Source organism: Musca domestica, unplaced genomic scaffold, assembly GCF_030504385.1.
Source record: "Musca domestica strain aabys unplaced genomic scaffold, Musca_domestica.polishedcontigs.V.1.1 45, whole genome shotgun sequence".
NCBI classification, from domain to species: domain Eukaryota; kingdom Metazoa; phylum Arthropoda; class Insecta; order Diptera; family Muscidae; genus Musca; species Musca domestica.
In genome coordinates this window covers 5,261,301-5,287,882 of record NW_026712335.1, presented here as the reverse complement: position 1 = coordinate 5,287,882, position 26,582 = coordinate 5,261,301, and the positions used below count along the sequence as shown (strand labels likewise).

General features: G+C 36.3%; 1 protein-coding gene across 1 annotated transcript in view; it reads left to right on the top strand.

Moving 5' to 3' along the window:
- Window positions 1-26,582, top strand: part of LOC101895073 (dual specificity protein kinase splA) — a 152,647-nt gene that overhangs the window by 92,614 nt on the left and 33,451 nt on the right. The window contains exons 2-3 of the mRNA XM_011292989.3: window positions 20,284-21,536; window positions 21,768-21,875. Of these exons, the coding sequence (XP_011291291.1) occupies window positions 21,272-21,536; window positions 21,768-21,875 (373 nt within the window). The 5' untranslated portion in view covers window positions 20,284-21,271. The remainder of the gene's footprint in view (window positions 1-20,283; window positions 21,537-21,767; window positions 21,876-26,582) is intronic.

Below are 26,582 nucleotides of genomic sequence, written 5' to 3'. Positions count from 1 at the left end.
AATACACATGCTGTACAAGTATATTTTACGGGTTTGATCATTAGTCATATTTGGAAGCAGTTTTATTTTATTTTCGGGTGGTAAAAATCAATAGACCCCAATAACAATATGTAATGAGTGGCTTAACATGTTTCACTTCTCATATTTCATTGTTAATTATTTGTTGCAAATTATAGGAAAAGTGTAATATTTTTTGCATTGCCATTATATTTCACTATCAGAAACAAAGGACAGAAGCCACATAAGGTGAAAAAAGTAGGAGATGAAATTTGATACTCGAATTGCCCACCAACCTTCAATTTGAAGGGTCATTTAGGGTTAAATGAGTTCGACAACTTTCATCGTTTAACGTCTTGTGCAATAACAAGCTTCGTGTTATATTACAAAGTAATTAGCTTAAGTGTTAAAGCTCCGTAAGACAACAAGTTAAGTAATTACCTGGAACGTCTTAAAGAGTTTTTTTTTATTTTTGCAGGGAACTTGGGTAATACGAGGAATGCATAGAATAGAGAATAAGGAAAATGTAATCGATTTTATATAAACTCCACTATTAGATGGTGGTATATTAAATATTTGTCAATCTATATTTATACCCTAAATCACATGGTGGTAAGGGTATTATGTCTTTGTGAATATGTTTGTAACACGGAGCAGGAAGCGAAGTAGATAAAGTTAGACATAATTACTTTTAAGGATCTTCATAGACTCACTTTCTGAGTCGATTCATGCATGTCAATCCGTCCATGTATATTTGTGAACAAGAAGAAGGTCGTATTTATTATCCAAATGAGATTTTCAAAACATGTGTTTGGTCCAAGGACAAACCCTATTGAAATTGGTGAGAATCGGTTCAAATTTAGATTTTAGCTCATATACAGGGTGAGATGAAAAAATTGCAAACAACTTCAGACTGCAGTCATTTCTAAGTCACTAGTAGGACAGCTGCTAAAATTATTCCCGTGACAGTTCATTATATTGTTTAAAAGCGTACAAAAGCATGTTGGTGAGAATTTTTCAGAAAAATAGTTATTCGTGATGAAATTCAAGCGTGATAGTGTCATTTCTTTATATTTGGCTGGAAAACCGCAAGTGGCTATCGTTAGAGCACTCAAGCATTTAAATGTGAATAAATCTCTTGTGTCTCGTACTATTGCCCGTTACTGTGATACTGGTAGTGTAGCCCAAAGTCAAGGAATTGGACGGAAGAAAACAGCAACATCAGCAGAAATGGCTCGAAAAGCGAAGAAGCGATTTGATCGAAACCCGCGTTGCAGTGGGCGAAAAATGGCTCGTGAGCTGAACATATCGCAATATTCCATTCGGCAAATATTGAAAAATGAGCTCGGGGTAAAGCCATTGAAATTCCAAAAAGTGCAAGAACTTACACCGCAACAGAAAGAAAATAGACTAAAGAGAGCTAAAGAGTTGCTTCGCTTGGCCAAAAGTGGTGAACTGCCGAATTTGGTTTTCTCCGATGAGAAAACATTCGTTGTCCAGCATTTTATAAACAAACAAAATGATCGTGTTTACTTGCCAAAGAGGTCAGCTGAAAATATGCACCTTCGGTTGGCAACCAAAACTCAAGCGCCGGCCATGGCCATGGTGACGGTGTGGGCCGCCATAACAGCCGATGGTCGCTTTCCGCTCGTATTAATCGACCGTGGCATCAGAAGAAATGCCGAATATCGCGAAAATATTCTCGAGGATGTATTAAAGCCTTGAGCACACAAACATTTAGGACGCAGACCTTGGACATTCTAACAGTACTCAGCACCATCGCACTCAGCACGCGCCACCCAAGAATGGTTACAAAATGAGGTTCCTCGCTCTATTTCCAGCGCACAATGACCACCAAAATCTCCGGATACCAATCCGTTGGACTATTGTGTCTGGAGTATTTTGGAAAGCAAGGTTGGCACTAAAAAATACCAAAGTGTCGATCACATCAAGCAAGCGCTTCGCCGGGAATGGACCAAAATACCGCAGAGGAAAATTCGTGCAGTGTGTGACGGTTTCATTAGCAGTTTGACGGCCATAATTTTTACCAAACATGACCAATTTGAACAAATCTAAATTTATTCTGAAATTTGATAGTATTTCCGACATCTTTTGCTTTCATTTAATCAAATTAAAAAAAAAGTATAATTTATGGCGTTTGACTTTGTTGCAGTTTCTTTATTTCACCCTGTATTTTCCTGTCGGTGGCAAAGATATGGAGGTGGTGTCGGAATTGTGAAGTATTTTTGTGCGAAAATTACTTAAAGGTCCTACAATGTGGTGTTATGTGAGGTCTCTGTTGGTATTTGACATTGAGTTATGGAGGTGGTTCTGAAAACTTATACTATAATTGTACGAAAAGCGCTAAATTTGGTATTGGGTGAAGGAATAGAGTTGAAATCTTAAAGTTTGATGTAGGTGTCATTGTTGGTGTCTGCTGTTAAGATATGGAGGTGGTTTTTCGAAGAATTTTTCAAAGAGTACTAAGTGGTACTAAATTGGGTATTTTGTGAAGGGATTGAGCTTGAAACCCGAAATCCGATATTGAGGTCTCCGCTGTTATCTGGTGATGATCTTGCAAATTGTTCGAAAAGTATGAAATGGTACTAATTTTAGATCACTTTTGGCTTCTAGGATGGATGAGGTGTCTGTTGGTATGAGCTATGGAGGTGGTTTTGGAAATTTGTACAATAATTGTACGAAAAGCGCTAAATTTGATATTGGGTGAAGGAATGGAGTTGAAATCCTGAAATTTGATATAGATTTCACTATTGGTGTCTGTTGTTTTCGAAAAGTACTAAGTCGTACTAAATTGGGTAGTTTGTGAAAGGATTGAGCTTGAAACCCGAAATTTGATATTGAGGTTTCCGTTGGTCCAGTATTAAGATCTATTGGTGGTTTTGCAAATTACTCGAAAAATAACAAACGGTACTAACTTTACATCACTTTTACAGACGGAAAAACTCCAAATGTCCTGAAAAAGACTTGGTCCAAAGAGACCTAGGGTCTAAACCCATTATTTCGGTGAGGCATTTTTTTGCCGTAATAAATGATATATACCTTCTTTGGCCATATGGCTAAGGGTATAAAAATTTAAATTTAAGTTTTTACAATGTGCTAGATTTTTGAATAATTATAAAATTAATAACATGTTATTTGATAACTCCAAATTTGGCGCCCAACTTGATATTTCTACCAACATTACCATAAATTATTTATTCGAATTTTTTTATGTAAAAATCATCTTCATTTTAGATTTACCTCTAATTTCCACACTTCAAAACCTTTAAGTTGTTTACACTGTCGTAGTTTTGCTTTTTTTACATTATCTGACTGGGTAATTTAATTTCCTTTAATTAACTAAATGTCAACATAAAATACTGGTTGTTGACAACAATAGTAATTACAACAAATTCAACATTTGATATGGCAATGGAAAGGCAAAACGGCGAAAAGAGCCACGACGATGACGATGACTACGACTAACACACAATAACAATTTTCACACTTCTTGGCTGTCTGATTACAACGGCGGGAGGAGTGACGAAAAAGTGTTCATTTGAAACTAAAATACAAATGGAATGCAATTCGCAACTGCACTGGCACTGGCACATTTTGTATTTACCACAAGAAAATGCCTCATTTTCCGACTATATGTATGGGTGTGAGTGTATGTGTCTGAGTCAGTATAATTTAAGGCTTAAAACTCATCAGACATACAACGCTATAAAAAAGAAAAGGAAAAAAAAAATAACGCCAACTAACACAACACTAAGGAAAATAACACGAACATAATATGGTTCAAATGTTCTTTAAGGATTTTCCGAGTTTTCACCCAATGCCACCATACCTTCAACCAGATTTCTTTAAATGTTCTCATCTCCATCGAAGTCGTCAGCATTTGTTCAAGTGTAGTTAATTATAATTAAGCCAAGTTAACTTTACTACTTTAGTTCAGTTTAAGCCACTTTTGCCTGCCAACAAACAATGTGTGTGCGCTTAATATTCACTTATATGAGTTCCTATTGCTAAGACGTATGGGGATTTCCATGTGAAAATTAAAAAAAAAAATAATAGATCAAGAAACGAAAGCAGCACTTCAATTCTAGATTTCTATGGAATTTGTACGAAATTTGTTGAACATTTAGGTGAGAGTTAAAGAGTCATACGTCACACTGTATAAAATTAATCCATATATTTCATTCTAGGTTCAGAATCAGAAAAAGGAATTTCCGATATTGTTCATACTCGAAATTGACCAATCAATGATATTAATATTACAATGCGCGATTTAGACTTCGTAGTTTACTCTGTTCGATTTTGATGACAAAAAGAAAATATTTTTTTTTAAATATTGACCGTTTTTAGTGGTGGCATCAGAAATTGTTGGCCAATATTTCCCAACGTCGAGCCCGATTCTAGTTAGATTGAAATGTCGCGATTTGGCAAATTTGAACTAAATCGAGATTTATCGTTCAACATGCAGATATATAGACTTAGCTAGACCTATACCACATGTTCTAGACTGGAATTCGTCCTAAGGAATGAAGGACAATTTCGATCAAATGATAGATATTTTCTCACCGACATGGCCAGAAATGCCTTCCTGAGGTCCCGAATGACAAAGAATGAGATTTTCAAGCACAATGTTCAGAAAATTTCTAAAAATTGATCCCGTTTCTGGATAATTCCGTGATATCGTGTTTATATAGGGCATACAAATCGAAATGTTCGCTACTCAGTGAAGGCTATTAAGGACGGAATAGCCTTCAGGAGGTATCTTATGGAAAGAATAGTTTTAACAGACCTCTTATTTATGGAAGACCTTTAAGGGATGGGAAATGGGATTTCCAATAGAAAATACAATTTTTAAGATGTTAACCATTCAACAACGACATAGAAAAGCCCCTGTATAGGAAAAACATATCTTTTTGGTCTTCTGTAATCAGAAAATGCTGCAGTGTTCTTCTATAGTCAAAACTCAATTTTCAGATCTTCTACAAATTAAAGAACATTTACCGTACTTCTTTAGAAAAGAAAACGCTTGAGATCTCTAATAGTCAGAATATCCTCTAAGGGAATTCTATAGCAAGAAAATCACCGTCGGACCGTATGGGTCATCAGAAAGTGACATTTTTTTGAGGGCTTCTACCGATGGACACTTTTTAGGGGGCGTCTTCAGGCAGTGGACATTTCCGAGATTTTCTGTTGATAGAAGACCTTCAACGAGTTGACCTCTAGACTAGAACACATTTTATAGGTTTTCAAAGCCATATGATCGTTTGAAGCCTATATAGCCGGAAGGCCTTGAAAAGATATGCTAAAATATGAAGACCCTTAAGAGAAAAGCTTTTGGTAGTTTTCTATGGTTGGAAGACCTTTCATAGGTCCCTACAGCAAAAAAAATTCTTAAGAAAATCTTTTGTAGGTATATTCTATAGGCAGTTTGCTATAATCGGCCGATCATATTCAGGACATATATTGGCAGGAGTGCTCTAAAGGTATGAAATGGGCTAAAGATATTTTATGGAACTTCTAAGGCCACAAGATCTTTCACAGACCTTCTTTAGGTCGGAGACTTTTTATGGGTCTTCTATGGGCACAAGACATTTTACATATCTTTTTACGACCAGCCTTCTATATTCAGATAATCTCTTATAATTTATGCAACACCCAGAGACATTGTTAGATATTTTTCTGCCAAAAGATTGTTTAATTGTCTTCTATAATCAGAGATCTTTCATAGCCAGGACATCTAGAGGTCTTACATAACAAGAAGGCCTTTTACAAGTTTCCTATAGCCAGACTAACTTCTGTAGGTGTTCTACGGACCTTTCACAGGTTTCTATATCCTAAAGACCTCTTAGACTTCTGTTATAGTTTGAAGACCTTTTACAAGTACCAATAGCTTTGCAGATGACATGAACTTTAATCAGTGTTCTGTAACCAGAAGACCGCGTACAGGTCTTCCATGGCCGTATGAACTTTTTCAAGTAGTCAGTAGTGTGTTGAAAGTTTACAGGTCTTTTATTGCCAGTAATCCTTTTACAGGAGGAATATGAGGAAATATGACAGTTCATACAGCATCCAAGTTTTTGCAGGGCGTGGTTTTTGATAAAATAGTTTTGGTAGGTATTTCTTAAACAAACAACTTATACCTCCCTGTCAATGGAAGACCTTCAAAGGGCCCCTTATGGACAGATAACTTTTTTTTAAGTTTATATATATCTCCCACAGTTTTTATTATAGCTGCGCATTTGCCCATATCAGCATTTAATTCCCACCACAATGGCTTCACTTGGCAAATACAAGTTTTCCGAGACGTCCTTCCCGGTCGAAAAAAAAAACTTCTTAGCAATGCGGAAAAGTCAACCATATGGCATCACACCTCAGCACAAATAAAAGTTCCCTTTTTTATCCTTTAAAATCCTGTTTATATCCTGTTTCTTCAAAGTGAACAAATGTACACTCACACAAACACTCTCACACACACGCACACATATGGCTGCGGTGTAATAATGTAAGTGAGAGTAAGACTAACTTGGCTGCGGCTGGCTGTATTTTATGAACCACAGCCCTGTGCTCTTCCACACTTCCGAACAAAAGCCACGTGTTGTGTGTGTAAGTGTACGGCTCAGGTGAAATGTGGGTTTGTCTGATTGTTTTTTTTTTTTTTATTGCTCGGCTTCTTCTTCTGGAGGAGTTGATTTAAAGTTGTTGACTTTTTCCGCTACGTTTACATAACGTTTAAATAATTTACTGCAAATGCGGTTCAGTTTTATCCGGTCTACTGTTGTCGTTAGAGTGGTTTTGTGTTGTGAGGTTGTATGTGTGTGAGTTTGAGATTTGGAAGTTCTTTGTGTGAAAACGTGGAATTGTTTTGACTTTCATATGGAGGAAAATTCTTTTGATGGAGTTAAATTAGAATAAATTGTGTTGGGATTGTATTCATATGGAGTTTTTAGAGGTACTGCAGGACACCTATTTTATGTCTCATTATTTAAACAAAATTTAAGGGAGGAAAATGGGACAAAGTCTAATATTTCTGACAATGTTAGAAAAAAATATGGTAATATTTTTAAAAAATTGGATATTTATATAAAAATTAACGTTATTTCCGACCCAGGCGTTACAGAAATATTATAAGAAAGCGAGAGCGAGAAAGGAATATAATACCAATTTTTCAAATTATTTAAAAATAGATCAGAATATTTTTTTATTGAAAATAAAAAAGCAAATTCCTCAATTTATTTGAAATACAATAGCCATGAAAATAAAGAACCTTTCTCAAAAATTTCCTTAAACATTTCAATGCGGGAGGAATAAAAAACCGAACATTTGTCAAGGGATGTTGTTGACCTTTATGGCTGTCGTGGCTTACGGTAATGACATGCTCTTATGCTACATCTCACACATAACAGCAGTTTATGCCACATGCAACATACACTTATCCACAGAGACAACTGTTGAATTTATCTTGTCCTCACGGTGCGAGAGAAGTGTCAGCTCCCACTGGAGGAAACAAATTTGAAACCTTCGACCACATAAGCTACTTTGCCAAGACTTATCGCATTTGCACGTGTTACCATCTTGACTGCAATTCTTTTTTTTTTCTCCGTTTCGAAGTCATGTTTGTGAATTGAGAGGATGAATGGTTTTTTGACAAGAGGATATGTCACGTGGCTGTTGGGTGACCATAATAACTGTAATGGTCTTTGATGATGATAATAATAACGACGAAGATGATGTTGATGATGACGGCGTGGTTGTCGGCGTTGCCATTTTTTATATGTCAACAGGGAGAAAAAGGATGAATTTTGATGAGCAGTGCTTAAAGGAGTTTCAAGGGAATAACATTTGACAGTGGTTTTACAGGGGAATTCAATATGAAAACAGGCGTATAAAAACTGCATGAAGAAAGACATTCAATATGTATTTTATATATAGCAGAACTTTTACAGATCGGAAACAGATTGGGTTTGTTCATACAAGTTCAATGTTCTAGCTCATTATTTTAACATGGTCATGTCTCAGACAATAAGTACTTATGATTGAGAAATAATAATTTCTTCTTTGGATACTACAAAAAAAACTTCTAATTTGCAGATTTACTTGTGGGTCTATTATGGGTCTAATTATAAAGGACATTCAAGAAGTCTCCTGTGTACGATAAACCCCCGGCTCTGCATACGAAAACTTCATATCGTCTTCTGTTGATAGAAGGTACTCAAAAATTCCTCTATTGGCCTTCTCTTGTAAAAGACGTTTTATGGTCCTAACTACCTTTATACTTTCGAATGTATCAAAAGGACGTCACCTTATAGAAGACCTTCAAAATTTTGTCTCTATAGATATAGAAGACAATGAAAATTCATTCTTTATATAAAGGACAGATCTTGTCTTTTAAAAGGACCTTTAAAACATATGGCCTTTTAAAATGTCCATATAGGAGACTTTCAAAAGGTCTTTAGCATCTTCTCCATATACAGGATGAGTTGAAAAAACTGCAACCAACTTTAGACTGCTGTCATACCTAAACCACTCGTCCGACAGCTGTAAAAAATATTCCAGTGACAGCTCATTATATTGTTTACAAGTGTACAAAAGCATTTTGATGAGAACTTTCCAGAAAAAAAGTTATTTGTGATGGAATCAAGCTTGATAGGGTGATTTCTTTGTATTTGGCTGGAAAACCACAAGTGGCTATCGTTAGAGTACTCCAGCATTTAAATGTGAATAAATCTTTTGTGCCTCGTATCATCGCTCGTGATACTGGTAGCGTAGCCCGAGGTCAAGAAGTGGACGGTAGAAAACAGCAACATCAGCAGAAATGGTTTCGAAATGTAAAGAAGCGACTTCATTAAACCCCGCGTCGCAGTTGCCGAAAAATGACTCATGGGCTGAACATATAGCAATATTCAATTCGCAAATATTGAAAAATAAGTTCGGGGTAAAGCCATTGAAATTCCAAAGAGTGCAAGATCTTACACCGCAACAGAAAGAAAATAGACTCAAAAGAGCTAAAGAGTTGCTTCGCTTGGCCGAAAGTAGTGAACTGCCGAAAATGATCGTGTTTACTTGCCAAAGAGACCAGCTGAAAATGTGCACCTTCGGTTGGCCACAAGAATTCAAGCGCCGGTCATGATGATGTTGTGGGCCGGCGTAACAGCCGATGGTCGCTCTCCGCTCGTAGTAATCGACGGTGGCATCAGAATAAATCTGGATTATCATCGCGAAAATATTCTGGAAGGTGTATTAAAGCCTTAGGCACACAAACATTTTGGCCTCAGACCTTGGACATTCCAACAGGACTCAGCACCAACGCACTCAGCACGCGCCACTCTAGAATGGTTACAAAATGATGTCACCAAAATCTCAGGATACCAATCCGTTGGACTTTTGTGTCTGGAGTATTTTGGAAAGCAAGGTTGGAACTAAGAAATGCCAAAGTTGGCACTAAGAAATGTCAAAGTGCTTCTCCGGGAATGGGTCAAAATACCGCAGAGCAGCATTCGGACAGCGTGTGACGGTTTCATTGGCCATTTGAAGTGCCAGAGGTGACCTTCGTAAACTTATTCTAAAATTTGATGCTATTTCCAAGATTTTTTGCTTTATCTAACCCTGTATATAGAATTTATATTACATATTACAAATTGTGTTACAGATTACATTTAACATGTTTTCTTAATGGGTAGGATTTTTTTTTGAATATTTTGTTGATATTTAGAACACTTTTTTAAATTATTTGTAAAGAAACGCCTTAAGAAAGACCCTTAGAAGCGGCAAATGTTCCCAAAAGGTCTTATATTTCCCGAATGTCTTCAATAGGTCTTATCTACGTAGATGCCCCTGAAAAATATATTTTCTACAAACAAGGAAGATTTTATCTCCTCTTGAAATTTGAAAAAATATTTTTTAAGCAGGCCTTTCAAAAGATTTTCTAAAAATATTTATAATTAGGAAGCTTTCTTAAGGTTTCTTTAAAATTGATCATTTTCAAACGATGTTTTCTGTAAGAAATATTCCCAAAACGGTCTTTCATATACAGATGGACCTCCCTCTCCCAATAAAACAAAATTTCAATTTTATCCAATCCATTTTTATTGAAATAAGTTATCCTCTAACCACGGTACTGCATCCCATATAAAATATTTATCCAGGCATCCTCTTAGAAAAGCGACAAATAATGCCTGAAGTATCTTTTCATTTTTTACGAGAACTTTTACTGAAGTCACTTGTCGTCTCATTGTCATATCAAAATATTTTATGTATGAAAAGCAAACGGACCCACCAACCAACCAAGAAGCTGCTATTCAACAGACGGTCCAACCAACCATTCAATTGGCATACCCCGTCTGTAGAACAAAAGAATTCAAACTCGTACTTTGTAAAGAGTTCTTTATTTTTCTGAACAATGAATGAAAATTATCTGCTTGATGTGTGATCGGATGGACGTGGTGGCTATGGGGTGGCTGGAGTAGGGCAATGCTGTTGAATGGAATGGAATACACACACCCAACCAAGCATTCAGATGTATATCCTTTTTTTTTGCTTTGCCTGCCTACACATCTATCTATTCATTTGTTTATTTGGTTTTCCGGCTTTCAAGCATGTTTGCGTTGTTATTTTTTCATTTCTATTTTCATTGATATTATGGGAGTTTACGAGACGAGACAAAACGAGACGAAAGGACAATGTTTGTCTATGAGTCTCTGTGTGTGTGTGGTTGTTGTTTTTTGAGCTGTTTCTTTTATGTTTACTATTATCTCTTTTTTATGTGATCCAACAGCAACAGCAACAACAACGACAGTGGAAAACATCATCAGCATTAGTCAAAGAAAATGCAAAAATAAAAGACACAACCATATAAACATACATGGGATGTATGATAAATTTTTAGCAAAGAAAAAGGCATGAATGAGTTATTTTTTTTTGGTCCTGCACATTGCACAATGAAATGAAATTGCAGAAAGAGAAGTGGAGAAGGATGGATGTTTCGGCTGCTGTAGAACCTATAGAAAATGGGTCCTTTGACATTTGATCGCTGTTATATGATAATAATATGGGATTCTTATTTCTTTACTGCCTTGCATGGAAGTGGTGGTGGTGGGGAACTGAAGATGATGATAGTGGTGGTGATGATGGAAGTTCATCACTTAATTTTTTTATGCGAATTGAACGTGCGTTCAATGAAAATTTTAACATAAAATTGTATATACTTTTTAAGGATATTTGGATGTGAAGTGTATTGGTAATATCAATATATTAATCAGTTGAAGGGAGGGAAATGATAGCTCCATTTCCGTTAAATTTCTAACAACACTGTGGTAGGAAATTCCAAATTAAGGTCATAGAATTGGTCATTATAGGAGATTGGTCCAATTCTCCGTAAAAAAAACAAATCATCTAAAGGATAAGGCTAACGATTTTTATACCCTACAACACTATGTGTTGGGGGTATTATAAGTTTGATTGGGCCAAAAATTATGTAACACCACGAAATATTCGTTTCCCACATAGGAAAGTATATATGGATCTTCCTATCTCGCCGAGCTGAGTCGATCTAGCTATGTATGTCCGTCCGTCTGTCCATGTTAATTTGTAATCACTCTACAGGTCGCAATTATGGCACGATCTTCACGAAATTTTGAAAGGAGGTGGGGCTAGGGTCAGAATAGAACCCTATTTCTTTTGGAGATGATCGCATAATATTTAGGTTGAAATGGACCAAATACTGAAAAATTGCCTGATTTTGCAGTTGCTCTACAGGTCGCAGTTATACACCAATCGACGCGGAAGTTAGCATGGGGCTAGAGCTTAGGGCTGGGCAGAAGCCTTCCAATTTTGATGGTCATCGGGTAATATTTAGTGGGTGAAATAGACCATAACATTTGTGTTAAATAAAAGTCAAAGTTTCCATTAAATCTCGAATATTTTTAATCCCGGCGAAATCACAAATAGACGAAAAGGTCAATTTTGACCTTAGGTAGATGCCTATAGTAAATATATCGGATATATATAGCGAAATATATACAATGAATATATACAAAGGAAGGGGATGTTCGCTAGAATGCTTATATATCAAGAATGGCTGGACAGATTTTGACAAATGTTGTCAATTTAGAATGCCCTCTTGGCATAAAAGAATAAAACCTAAGAAAATCGCATAAAAAGATACCAATAATTATGTAAATATAGATTTTGTAGTATTTTCTGACATATTTTTTATTTTTTCATATTTTTTATCGCATGCGATTTTTTCAATTTGATTCATAATATTTTGTAATTTTTTTGCACCTTACAACACAGGTTGGGTAAATTATATAAGTATTGCAAATATCGTCCGATCCTCACGAAAATTTTCACAGGGGTGGGGTTAGGCTCAGAAGGGGTTGAAATAGACCAACAACTAAAAATGTTCCTGATTTTGCAGCCGTTATAAAGGTCAAAAATAGAAACCAAATGACACGAACTTTCGCATGAAGTTAGAGCTTAGGACAGCGAGTAGAATGGACCACTACTTTTGTGTGAAAAACTACCAGCATTACTTACAGGCCATATCCTAAATACACATAAATCGAACTTCTGGCTTTTTTATGCTGATTTCGTTGACGAATATAGCCAAATATCGTAGACAAGCAAATTATATATGGACATGATCGCAAAATATTTAGGGGTTAAAATGAACCAAAAACAGAAAAAAAATTCCTGATCACACAATTGAAGAGACACGACACGCTTGAGAAGAGAGTTAAGGACAGGGAAGGATTCAAGCATTTTGGATGAAAAATGCACCACAAAAACTAACAACGGAGTGCCTTAATGTTGGGCAAATGTCCCTGGTCAGGTCAGTGCTCCGTGACATAATTTCAAAAACGAAATCTCCCAAAATCAATCTGGATATAAGCCCCCTAACATATGGTAGTGTTGTAGGGTATCACATGGTCGGCCTCGCACGACTATAGCCTTTGCTTACTTGTTTTGTGATTAAATTGAAATGAAGATTATTTTGCTTATTTTAGTACAGCCTCACAAACGTGGACCATATTCAAAAATTGACAATACCATAACCTAACTAGTAAACAAGCAGCTAAGTTCTTTAAAGGATATTTTATACCCTCCACCATATGGAAGAAACTTGAAAAATTAAAAAAAAATCCGTGGAAAAATACCCCTCAAATGAAAACCGTTATATGGGGGCTGTACAAAGACATGGCCCTTCACAAGTAATTTGTGTCATATATTCGAAATTTAAAACAAAAAATTTGGCTAAAATCATCAAAATATCGAATATCGGGGGTACAGTTATAAGGGGGTATACGACATCGTGGACCTATATAAATAATTCTCTTTCAAGGGGTAAAGTACTCACAAACAACTCAGACAAGTCCATTGAAAAATATGGCTAAAATCATTAAAATACCGAATATCGGGGAGTATCGTTATATGGGTGCTATACGATATCGCGGACCTATATAGATAATTCTCTTCCAAGGGATAAAGTATTCACAAAGAACCCTTTATGGGGTCTATACGATATCATGGACCGATGTAGCCCATCCTTGAACTTGACCTGCCTGCAGACAAAAGACGGACCTGTGTAAAATTTTAGCTTCCTATCTTAATTCGTTTTAACTGTAGCGTGGTTACAACAGAAGGACTGTCGGACAGGGTTAAATTGTCTTAGAATTTTACGCTGATTCAGAATATATATACTTTCTTGGTTCTTCAATCATTATTTCGATTAGTTACAAACGGAATGACGAACTTAATATACCCTCCATACTATATATGGTGGAGGGTATAACAATGAAATTTCCCGGACATCAGACTATAAACTTCAATTGTTTCGCGATTTTAATAATAGAAGATATGCTACCCATATTCTGCCACCCACTCAACATTTATCGACATTTATGAATCGAAGTAGTAACTTTAAAATTTTGAAATGAATACCTACTAACCGAAAATACTCATTACAAATCAGGTTACCAATCCATTATTTTAACGAGGGTATTTTATACGAAATAAGTAGTTTTTCTGGCCTCAAAAAGTCGTTAAGTAAGTCATTTTTAATAGACTTTGAGTAACCAAAAAATATCTACATATTTCGTGATATCGTGTCCTTGTTAAAATAATAAACCGATTTGTAATGAGACCATTTGCTGGATATTTGTTGTCAAATTTGGTCCATGATCAACTTCAATGCTCTTTAATATGCCATGCCGAAAATGAAAAAGCATTCAGTTCCTTCATCTCCAATGGCTTAATGCATTTCTTTATGAAACAATGCCCATCAACACAATACTATGAAAAATAATGCAAAAACAATAGATTCATAATGGATGAAATGAAATGCCATTGTTGTTGTTGTTTTTAACAATAATGTAAAAGGATATTCATTATTTTCATAGTAATTTTTTTCTTTATAACAGTAATGATGTCGTGGAAAAATGTTGCAAAAACGGTTCGTAACTATCAATTGATTGATAAATGTTTGAAACTGAAATTTCCTTAAAATCCCTTAGAAAATTCCAAATATTCGGACCTAAAAAATGCTATTAAAAAAACTTTTTTAAAATCCAATATATAATTGCTGAAATCGTTAAAATTCGGCAATAATTACAATTTTTGGCGAGGAAAACTATTTAGAAATTTGTTTTTAAGTAATAATAATGAAAAGGCTACAAGCATATGTATAAGCTATAGGTTATGAATTCCACATTGATGTCAGGGAGTACATATGATAACCTATAGGCCAGATAGTCCATATATAGACAAGATATTGCCTGGCCTATATGTACAAATTGGAGGACATGGTGTTCATATAGACGACCTGCATGCAAGGTAGTCCATGTGTTAAAGCTGGAGGTCAGGGATCATAAATAGACGAACTGGAGGTAAGGGGGTCTATATAGAAGAACTGAAAGTCAGGGAGTCTATATAGACGAACTGCACTTCATGGAGTCTAAATATCTCAGCTGGAAGTCAGGGAGTCTAAATAGAAGAACTGGAGTTCAGTGAGTCTAAATAGACGATCTGGAGGTCTGAGAGTCTAAATAGACGAGGAGGATGTCAGGGAGTACAGATAGAAGAACTGGAGTTCAGGAAGTTTAAAAAGACGAGGTGGAGGTCAGGTAGTATAAATAAACAATTTCCGAATTGTCAGGTCAGGGACGAGCTGGAGGTCTGGGAGCCTATATAGACGAACTGGAAGTCAGGGAGTCTATATAGACGAACTGCACTTCATGGAGTCTAAATATCTCAGCTCGAAGTCAGGGAGTCTAAATAGAAGAACTGTAGTTCAGTGAGTCTAAATAGACGATCTGGAGGTCTGAGAGTCTAAATAGACGAGGAGGATGTCAGGGAGTACAGATAGAAGAACTGGAGTTCAAGAAGTTTAAAAAGACGAGGTGGTGGTCAGGGAGTATAAATAAATAATATAATATAAAAGGAGTACAAATAGACGAACCGGAGGTCAGGGAGACCATATAGACGAGCTGGAGATCAGTGAGTATAAATATACGAGTTGGACGTCAGGGAGTCCATATAGGCTAGCTGAAGGCCAGGGAGCTCATGTAGGCGAGCTGAAGGACAGGGGACCCATGTAGGCGTGCTGAAGGCCAGGGAGCCCCTATAGGCGAGTTGAAGGCCAGAGAGCCCATATAAGCGAGCTGAAGGTCAGGTATCCCATATAGGCGAGCTAAAGGCCAGGTATCTCATATAGGCGAGCTGAAGGTCAGGTATCCCATATAGGCGAGCTAAAGGCCAGGTATCTCATATAGGCCAGCTAAAGGCTAGGTATCCCATATAGGCTAGCAGAAGGCCAGGAAGCCCATGTAGGCGAGGTGAAGGCCAGGGGACCCATATAGGCGAGCTAAAGGACAGGGATCCAATATGGACGGCTGAAGGCTAGCTGAAGCCTAGGTAGTCTTTATAGGGAAACACAAAGTCTGAGGGACCGCTGGGATTTTACCTATTAACCGGGGGATTCCCCAAATCTAACTCTTTCTGTATAAAAATACTGCAAAAGTTTAAAGGAAAACTGTCTATATATATGAAATGTTCCGTCAATGCTCTACTTCAAAAAATTTGAGCTGTCTTGATCTTGAATATATTGCGAGATAGACCGATGGCCTTGGTATATCGATTTAGAATTTTATCCTGAGCGAAATATATTTTAGTATTTGAATATTCCATCCCTTCCAAAAAAAAAAAAAATTAAAAAACTCACTCTGTAGTCACGGAAATTCCTGGTATTAATGTTATTTTAAATCTTTTAAAATTTAACTTCCCCGAGCCTTACTTTAAACTCTCAAAGCTCAAAATGTAGCCCATATATCTAAGAGCTATTATCAAAACATTTTAATGGTACAAAATCTATGCATATGTGCGTGTATGTCATTTACCATTTACCTTGAATCTGAATACGCTAGCAAACAGATAAGCGTTCCATGTGTGTTTAATGTTTACAACGGGAGCAAGCAAATTGTTAACAAAACAGATTAGCAACACATTTTACATGGCATTCACCATTCATTGCATTGAGATACTAGCCGAGTCTAAGTGCTACGCTGCGCGTAGCTGTGGGATTTAATAGGACATAATGTTGCAAACACCCTTTTTAATTTTTATTAACGGCATGGCGTATAAGAAAAAAAAAAAAAAAGAGAAACACCCACATGTTACATTAAAGAGGCTATCATCATATCAAATGCTATTTAAAATGCTTAACAAGCTCGATGGCTGGCTGGCTGTCTTCCCTCCCCTCACTCCCATCTGCAACATAAAAGCTGGTGAATAACTAATTTCACGGTGCCATTTTTTTTCAATGTTCAAAAGACGCATTATGACTTGCTAATGTGACTGAGTGGCAAAGTGTTGCCAATTATATGGTCCATATGTTTTTCATACACATACACACACTAATACATTTTAATACATATACATATAAGCTTTTTATATATATATATATATATATATATTTGTTTTGCATATATGTAATACATATATTTTAATATATGTATATTTTAACATACATGCATCCATATGTATATGTGTTTGTGAGTGTTTGCAGTAGTATACATTTTTAATTACTCAATGAAATGTGGCACAAGTGCTGTCGTTTCTATGTGTTTTTGTTGTTGTTTCATTTTGTTCCCATCATTGACATTTAAAATAGTGTCAGAGTTTGTTAAATGAACTGGCAGAGTGATTAAATTTACACACACAGCGGCGATAGTATCAGTCGGGGAAAAAAAGGTTTGCAGCTAAAATGTAGGTCAAGAACAAATTACGGGGTTTTTTGTTAATAAATTAACAGGCCAACCTACATATGTTTCACAGGCATAAATTGAAAGTTATAAAATTTAAACTGATTATGGTATTTAATTTATTTGAAATTTAAATAAAGCCGATTTGAAGAAAGTTGCATTAGATAAATTACGGGTTAATTTGAATAATTGTAAAATAAATTATTACAATTTTTGGATTAATTTTTGGAAAAGGATGTAGATTTGGGGAAACAATAATTCGATTAAATATTTTACATAATAAAGAACGTCCTATGAGACAATGACAATAACAATAATAGTAGTAATAACAATAATTGTAGTAATTATAACAATAAAAAAGCTGTCTACGATTTTGAAGGAACTTGAATATTTCGTAAAAATTCCGTGGAAAAATACCACTCACAGGAACACCGTTATATGGGGGCTATACGAATACGTTGTCCTGCCTAAGTAATTCTTTGTCATAGGCTGTAGTACTCATTACGAACTTTAAATACGATATTTGCAACAAGTCCGGTAACTAACGTCGTGAATATCATCAAAATACTCAATAGAGGGAGGTGCTATTATAAGTAGGCTATGTGGACCTACACAGACAATTATCCATCATAGGTTGTAGAACCCATTACGGACTTCAATGAATGAATAATGTTTTTAAAGTCACCAATATACCGAATATCAGAAGGTTTCGTTACATGGTAGCTATATAAAGTTGTGGACCTACATACTCAATTTTTGTCACAGGCTATAGTACCCATTACCAACTTTAAATACGAAATTAGAAACAATTCCGGTGAATTATGGTCCTGAAATCATACGATATCGTGGTCCTATATATACAATTCTCGTCCAGGAGGTAAAGTACTCAGAAGGAACCCCTTGTGTGGATTTTCAAACAACTCCATTGAAGAATTTGGGTGTTATCATCAAAATATCGAATATCGGAAGATATCGTTATATGTGGGATATACCATATCTTAGACCTACATAGACTAATATAGACAATTCTATTTCAGAGGGTAAAGTACTCATAAAGAATTCATTGTGTAGAATTTCCGATAATTCCTTTGAAAATGTGGCTGAAATTATCAAATACCAAATATATATGTGGGCTATACGATATCGTGGACTGATATAGTCCATATTTGAACTAGACCTGCCTGCAGACAAAAGACTGATCTGTGCAAACTTTTAACTTTCTATCCTTATTCGTTTTGACTCTAGCGTGACAGTAACACACAGACAGGGCTAAATCGTCTTAGAATTTTACGTTGATCAGGAATATATATACAGGTGAAATAAAAAAACCCGCAACAAAGTCAAACACCATAATTTTTACATTTTTTTTAAGTTTATTGAATGAAATCAAAAAGTGTCGGAAATAGCATTAAATTTTAGAAAAAGATTAGATTTGTTCGAATTGGTCACCTTTGGCACGAATTATGGCCCTTAAACGGTCAATGAAATCATCACACGCTGCCCGAATTTCGCTCTGCGGCATTTTCGTCCATTCCCGGCGAAGCGCTTGCTTGAGGTGATCGACACTTTAGTGTTTTTTAGTACCAACATTGCTTTCCAAAATACTCCAGACACAATAGTCCAACGGATTGGTATCCTGAGATTTTGGTGGTCATTGTGCGCTGGAAATGAAGCGAAGAACCTCATTTGTTAACCAATCATGGGGGGCACGTGCTGAGTGCGGTGGTTTTGATTCCTGTTGGAATGTCCAAGGTCTGCTGCCAAAATGTTTGCATGCCCAAGGCTTTAAAACCCCTACAGAATATTTTCGTGGTAATAGTCGGCATTTATACTGATGCCGATTAATACGAGCGAAAAGCGACCATCGGCTATTATGGCGGCCCACACCATCACCATGGCTGGTGCTTGAGCTCTGGTGACCAACAGAAGGTGCACATTTTCAGCTGACCTCTTTGGCAAGTAAACATGATCATTTTGTTTGTTTACAAACTGCTGGACAACGAGTGTTTTCTCATCGGAGAAAATCAAATTCGGCAGTTCACCATTTTCGGCCAAGCGAAGCAACTCTTTAGCTCTTTTGAGTCTATTTTCTTTCTGTTGCGGTGTAAGTTCTTGCACTTTCTTGGAATTTCAATGGCCATACCCCGAGCGCATTTTTCAATATTTGCCGTATGGCAAATGGCAGCTCACGAGCCATTTTTCGGCCACTGCGACGCGGGTTTCGATCAAGTCGGTTCTTTACATTTCGAACCATTTCTGCTAACGTTACTGTTTTCTTCCGTCCATTTCCTTGACGTCGGGTTATGCTATCAGTATCACGGTAACGAGCGATGGTACGAGACACAAAAGATTGATTTATATTTAAATGCCGGAGTGCTCTAACGATAGCAACTTGTGGTTTTCCAGGCAAACATAAAGAAATCACACTACCACGCTTGAATTCCATCACGTATAACTTTTTTTCTGGAATATTTTTACCAAAATGCTTTTGTAGGCTTGTAAGCAATAAAATGAGCTGTCACTGTAATAATTTTAATAGCTGTCGGACAAGTGGCTTAGAAATGACAGCAGTCTGAAATTGGTTGCAGGTTTTTCATCTCACCCTCATGCAGTTCCAGATCTTCGTATAGCCGTCGATTTTATCGACATTATTGACCGGAATTGTTAAACATTTTGTATTTGAAATTCGGTCCTCGTCTTTTATTTTTTTTTTTATTTTCATATTCCGTCTAAATGGTGGAACGTATTAAAATTTAAGCCACCCTAACTTACGTTCTGATAAATGATACGCGTACATTTACTTTCAAAATCTACTAATTTTTTGTATTTTAGTTTTAGCTGGACCTAGTCTACATTTTTATAAACTAATTAATGTCTTGAAAGTCGGCCAATACAATTTAGTTACAAATATCATTTATTTAAATACAATATTCCCCTGAAAATATTTTTTTTTATAATACCTTTAACGCATTTCCATACTAAATAAAATTCCACTTTTGTTATTTCATTACAGTTTGCGTATTTCCGGATTATTTTCTCAAGTCTTATCTATGCCAACAGCAGACAATGCTAGATTTTGGTGAATTCCCAAACAATCATCATTGCCATCGTCATCCTCATCATAACAACAATCGAAAACAAAATAAATAGAAAGCCGCTGAAGCTGCAGCATCTATTGTTAAATTTCGTTGTTGTTGTTGTTTTGTGTGCTACTGAGATTATAAATCAGAGTGACTGACGGCCGAAAACCAAAACAGAAAACCCCAACAAATAATAGACGGGAAAATAATCTACTTGGAGGCCAATAAAAGTAGACAAAAGAAAATCCAAAAACAACAGCCACATCAGGAAAATAGAAAAGTCATTACTGGCAAAGTAGTAATGCAAGCAAGCAGCAAGCATAGGCTGGAAAATTTATTAAACATATTTTGTGGCTAATGAAAGCTGCTCTTCAAACATCAACGGATGGTAGTTGGAATAATCTGCAAACAAAAAAATCTTAAATTCATCCCCTCGCGCGAACAATAGGGACGAAAAGGACCATCTAGTAGTTAGCTGTCAACATTTACATACAGGGACCTTAACAGCAACGACAAGACGAAGGACATACATTGCCATACAAAAGGACTATGATGATAGTCAAGGATAAAAAAGCTTTTTATTGAAATAATCCAGCTCAGGCGAAAGTTAAATTCTTCCATTTCCTCTCACAACAAAGGACACCCAACTCACACATTCAAAGATATTAAACGCCCAGCATTATCTTCTTTGAATTCATGCCACCACTTCATCAGCTACTTGCAGACTAGTAGCAAAATCGTTCGTTCCAACCATTCAACTGGTTGAATTTCAAGGCTACGCCGTATAGCGAAAAACATCTTTAAGTTATCACCTCCATCATCGCATCGTATCCATCCCTCAGACAAAAGGACGTGTAGCATTTGTCACGTTCTAACCACCCACCCCAACATCCCAAGCTCTTGGAACTTCAAGATCTCTATATGCTAAACTACGCCAACAATACTACCACTTCCATAGTTGTTGCTTCCAACATCAACAATCCCACAAGCATAACAAACATATCCGCCGCTGCTGCCGCCAGTCTCACTCAACCTGCCACAATGAAGTTGTCAAAGTTATCCAACCAAACAAACTCCCAGGATCCACAGGCCGTTAATTCGCGCATCTTTGTGGGAAATTTAAATACGTTTCAATGCTCGAAAACCGATGTGGAGCGTATGTTTCAGATTTATGGACGTCTTGCAGGTTAGTACCCATCTCCATACAATCGAAAAGATGTATGTGAGGTTACGTGTCTAGAGAGAGAGAGAGATCACAAAAATTTGGAATGCCATTTAAGCGGCATTATGTAATGTGGCTTAGAGCCGAAAGAATTTAATTAAATTTGGTTGTAATTCTTGACATTTTCTTATTTGTTTCTTTTTTCCTCATATTTCGTCCTTGTCCTCTTTTTCTCTATTTCTTCCCCTCCAACAGGAATATCAATGCATAAAGGTTATGCATTTGTGCAATTCACAAATCCTTTTGATGCTCGGAATGCCTGCCTCGGTGAAGATGGCAAAATGGTTTTAAGCCAGACATTGGGTAAGTTGAATCATTACTTGCTTCCTCTTTTTTAAGTGCTTTTTGTCCATGTGGGAAAGATGGGTTTAAGTATTTAAATATAAGTTGATAATATATTTTATTTTGTCAGAATAAGGACTTGAGTAGACAAAATTGTTCTTTGAATGCCTCACCATTTGGAACGAATTAAGCAATATTAAAAAAAAAAAAAAAAAACAGTAAAGAAAGTCTTAAAGACGGGCGGGGCCGACTTTATGATACCCTACACCACTTTGATAATTTAGTAGAGCTCCACATAACAATTAAAAGTTTTTATGGGAAAATTCAATCATACACGCTATGATTATAATTATAATTTAAAGTTAAACGGAAGCCGAAGCATTTGTATCTTTTAAATTCGGAATTGTATTGACCATTTGGTGCACAATTAATTTGAATTCGGATAAAGATATATATGGGAGCTATATCCAAATCTGAACCGATCTCGATAAAATTTGGCAAAGATATTTCTAAGCTGTATTTGATATATTTCCCTGAATATCGTTGTTACGGAGTGCATATTACGGCTGTAGGTAAAAAATATGACAAATCGGATGAACAGTATATAAGGGAGCTATAGCTATATTTGAACCGATCTTCACCAAATTTGACATACTAACTTCTAGACTCAATTCGGTCGTAAGTGCCAAATTTCATCCAATTTGGGCAAATATTAGACGTTTGGTGCTCAATCAAAGGTAAATCGGACGAAGTTATATATAGGAGCTATATCCAAATCTGAACCGATCTCGATAAAATTTAGCAAAGGTATTTCTGAGCTGCATTTGTTATATTTCCCCAAATATTGTTGTTACAGAGTGCATATTACGGCTGCGGAGGACAAAAATAGCAAATCGGATGAACAATATATATGGGAGCTATAGCTATATCTGAACCGATTTCAATAAAATTTGGCATATTTATTTTCAGGCCTCATTTGGTCGTATGTGCAAAATTCCATACAATTCAGGCTGATATTACACGTTTGGTGCACAATAAAATGCAAATCGGACGAAGATATATATGGGAGCTATATCTAAATTTTGACCGATTATCTCCAATTTCAATAGGGTTCGTCCTTGGGCCAAACAAATGATTTGTGCAAAATTTCATCTGGATAGGGCAATAAATGCGTACTGCACTTTGTTTACAAAAATACATTGACAGACGGACGGATGGACATGTATAAATCGACTCAGAATGTGATTCTATGCATATCATCAAAAGGAACTATGGCTCTATCTCGTTTCCTTTTGCCTGTTACAAACAAATGCACAAAGACATAATACCCTGACCACCTTGTGGTGTAGGGTGTAAAAAGTTATTCGTGATGGAATTCAAGCGTGATAGTGTGATTTCTTTATATTTGGCTGGAAAACGACAAGCGGCTATCGTTAGACCACTCCAGCATTTAAATGTGAATAAATCTTTTGTGTCTCGTACCATCGCCCGTTACCGTGATACTGCTAGCGTAGCCCAACGTCAAGGAAGTGGACGGAAGAAACAGCAACATCAGCAGAAATGGTTCAAAAAGTCAAGAAGCGACTTGATCGAAACCCGCGTCGCAGTGGCCGAAAAATGGCTCGTGAGCTAAACATATCGCAATATTCCATTCGACAAAAATTGAAAAATGAGCTCAGGGTAAAGCCATTTAAATTCTAAAAAAAGTGCAAGAACTAACACCGCAACAGAAAGAAAATAAACTCAAAAGAGCTCTCAAAAGTTGCTTCGCTTGGGCGAAAGTAATGAACTGCCGAATTTGGTTTTCTCCGATGAGAAAACATTCGTTGTTCAGCAGTTTGTAAACAAACAAAATGATCGTATTTACTCGCCAAAGGGGTCAGCTGAAAATGTGCATCTTCGGTTGGCCACCAGAACTCAAGCGCCGGCCATGGTGGTGGTGTGGCCCTCCATAACAGCCGATGGTCGCGCTTCGCTCGTATTAATCCACCGTGGTATCATAATAAATGTCGAATATTATCGCGAAAATATTCTGGAGGGTGTATTAAAGCCTTGGGCACACAATCATTTTGGCCGCAGACCTTGGAAATTCGCCATCGCACTTAGCACGCGCCACCCAAGAATGGTTACAAAATGAGGTTCCTTGCTTCATTTCCAGCGCACAATGGCCACAAACATCTCCGGATACCAATCCGTTGGACTAATGTGTGTCTGGAGTATTTTGGTAGAAGGAGTCGAAGGGGTGGGCCCATACGGTTAATTTCGTATCTGACATAAGTACATAAGTAAATATTACTACTCATTTTACGTGAGATGCGTGACACACTTTTTGGAGAGAGATATTTAGGTTTGAAAAAATATTTAGATATTCCAAGGTGGAGAAGTATCGCAGACTTGTTTCGCAAATTAAACGATTGTGCCCACTGTGGGGGAGTTATGAAAAGATCTGCACTGAGATATGTTGCAACTGAAGAAAATCGGATGCATTTATGATAGTTTTGTTATTTAAAATTTTGACCACTTTGTGGGGGGAGGTACTAGGAGGTGTGGGCCGATATATCCCACGTTTAGTGCAGCTCTTGTATTAGTAGAAATAATGATATGTGGGAAATTTGAGTATATTTGGATGCTTATTTCGCATTTCGCGTTTTAGTTATTAAAAACCGTTATCACATTTTATCCCATCTTCACATCAAGTTTTGTGTTGATAGAAATATTTGGATGTGTCGAGTTTGAAAGGATTCAGTTGCTGATTTAGAGTTTTATGAGTTTCAAGGTTATTTAAAATTTGATCCTTTGTGGTCAGAACCATCCCGCCTTCGTACCAGATCTTCTGTTGTTAGAAACATCGGAATGTGTTAAATTTGATTACAATTGGACTTTTATTTCACATTTTATAAGAGTTATAGTTATCCCACATTTTTACTTTTTGTGGGGCAGATACCTAATAGAGTGAACCGAAATTGTTCTTTTTAGCACCTGACCTAGCATGGAAAAAATATTGACACCGAAAATCAAAAGTAAAAATTTACTGCTAATTTGTTTGGATATTCAAAATACCAATAGAATGTAGTGGGTTTATAATTGAAAAATTAAATCTCCTTTTTATTGAACATTTTCCCCCTAGGTTTTCTTATCAAGGAAAAAATATATCCAGTTTAACCGAGAAATTTTCGTATGAAATTGGAGCTAAAGACTTCCTCCCAGGCGCCTCTCAAATGTCGTAAGAGCTTATGAGAGGGCAACCTTCGAATATTTATCTCATCGATATCACTTAAAAATGACGTTTTTCCAATTTTTGTTGCCACAATTACTGACTTTAAAATCGGCCATCTGAACATGGTCATCCATTAGCAATGGTATGTTACATGGCCAGCAAGAAGTCAAGCATATGAAAGTGAATAAAATAGTTGATGGTGAATTGCAATTCATTCATCCATGGAACCATCCATCCATTCGACCATCCATCCATCCATCTTTAATAAAATATCAATTTATTTTCATTGCACTCTGTTCCATTGGACATTTTTGTCGATGTCTTTCCATTTTCTTCGATTCAACTTCCTTGGCTTGCCAGCATTTCTCTAGCGAACTGTGGTGGTCCGTAGTTCAAATTTAATGAAATTTTTCTCACCTTCATGTGGAAAGCTATGAAATATTTGATGCAGTACCATCACCACCATCCAGCATCGATGAACTACAAATTGTTCGCAGAAAATATACATTTACATCTTTACACTTTCCGAAGTGACTTCCATGGTTAAAATATTCTCAATATGTTTATTGGTAAAAATAAAAATTCAACTGACATTCTTTTTGGGTAAGAAGAGCTGCTTTTGCACTATTAGCATGTTGGCATGTAGGTTCGAGCATTGTATGTGTGTGCGTTGGATGTATATGTTTTACTATGTTTTTATGAATTTTAACGAATATGAGATGTGGATGACTATGTATATGCGTGTATGTTTACTACAGTATGACTGCTGAAAGTACGTACGAAAATATTTTAATGGAATAATATACTTGCAGTCACAATGAAACTAGGCTGGAATGAAGATATTTCAATAAAAAAAAGATATAATTTTTCCCGATAAAATGCCTATTCCGGATTACATTTCGGCACATCAATTCATATCACTCCACCATTTTCATCAGTCTCCTTGATTCTAACTTTCAATTGACCAAGAAAATATGGAATTTTATTTTTAAAAATAATTTCTATGAATCGTAAAATTTTCCAAGACAAATTCAACAAATCGGATGAACAATATACATGGGAGCTATATGTATATGTCAACCGATTTTCACCAAATTTGACATACTTATTTCTAGACCCAATTTGGTCGTAAGTGCCAAATTCCATCCCATATTTCACGTTTGGTGTACAATAAAAGACAAATCGGACAAAGATATATATGGGACTATATCCAAATTTGAACTGATCTCGATAAAATTTAGCAAAGGTATTTCTGGGCGGAGTGCATATTGTGGCTGCAGAGGGCAAAAATAACAAATCCGATGGACAATATATGCGGGAGCTATAGCTATATCTGAACCGATTTCGATAAAAATTGGCATACTTATTTTAAGGCCCAATTTGGTCGTATGTGTAAAATTCCATTCTATTTGGGTTGATACATATTACACATTTGGTGGACAATAAAAGGCAAATCGGACGAAGATTTGTCCTTGGGTCAAACAAATGATGTTTGATTAGCATAAGATTAT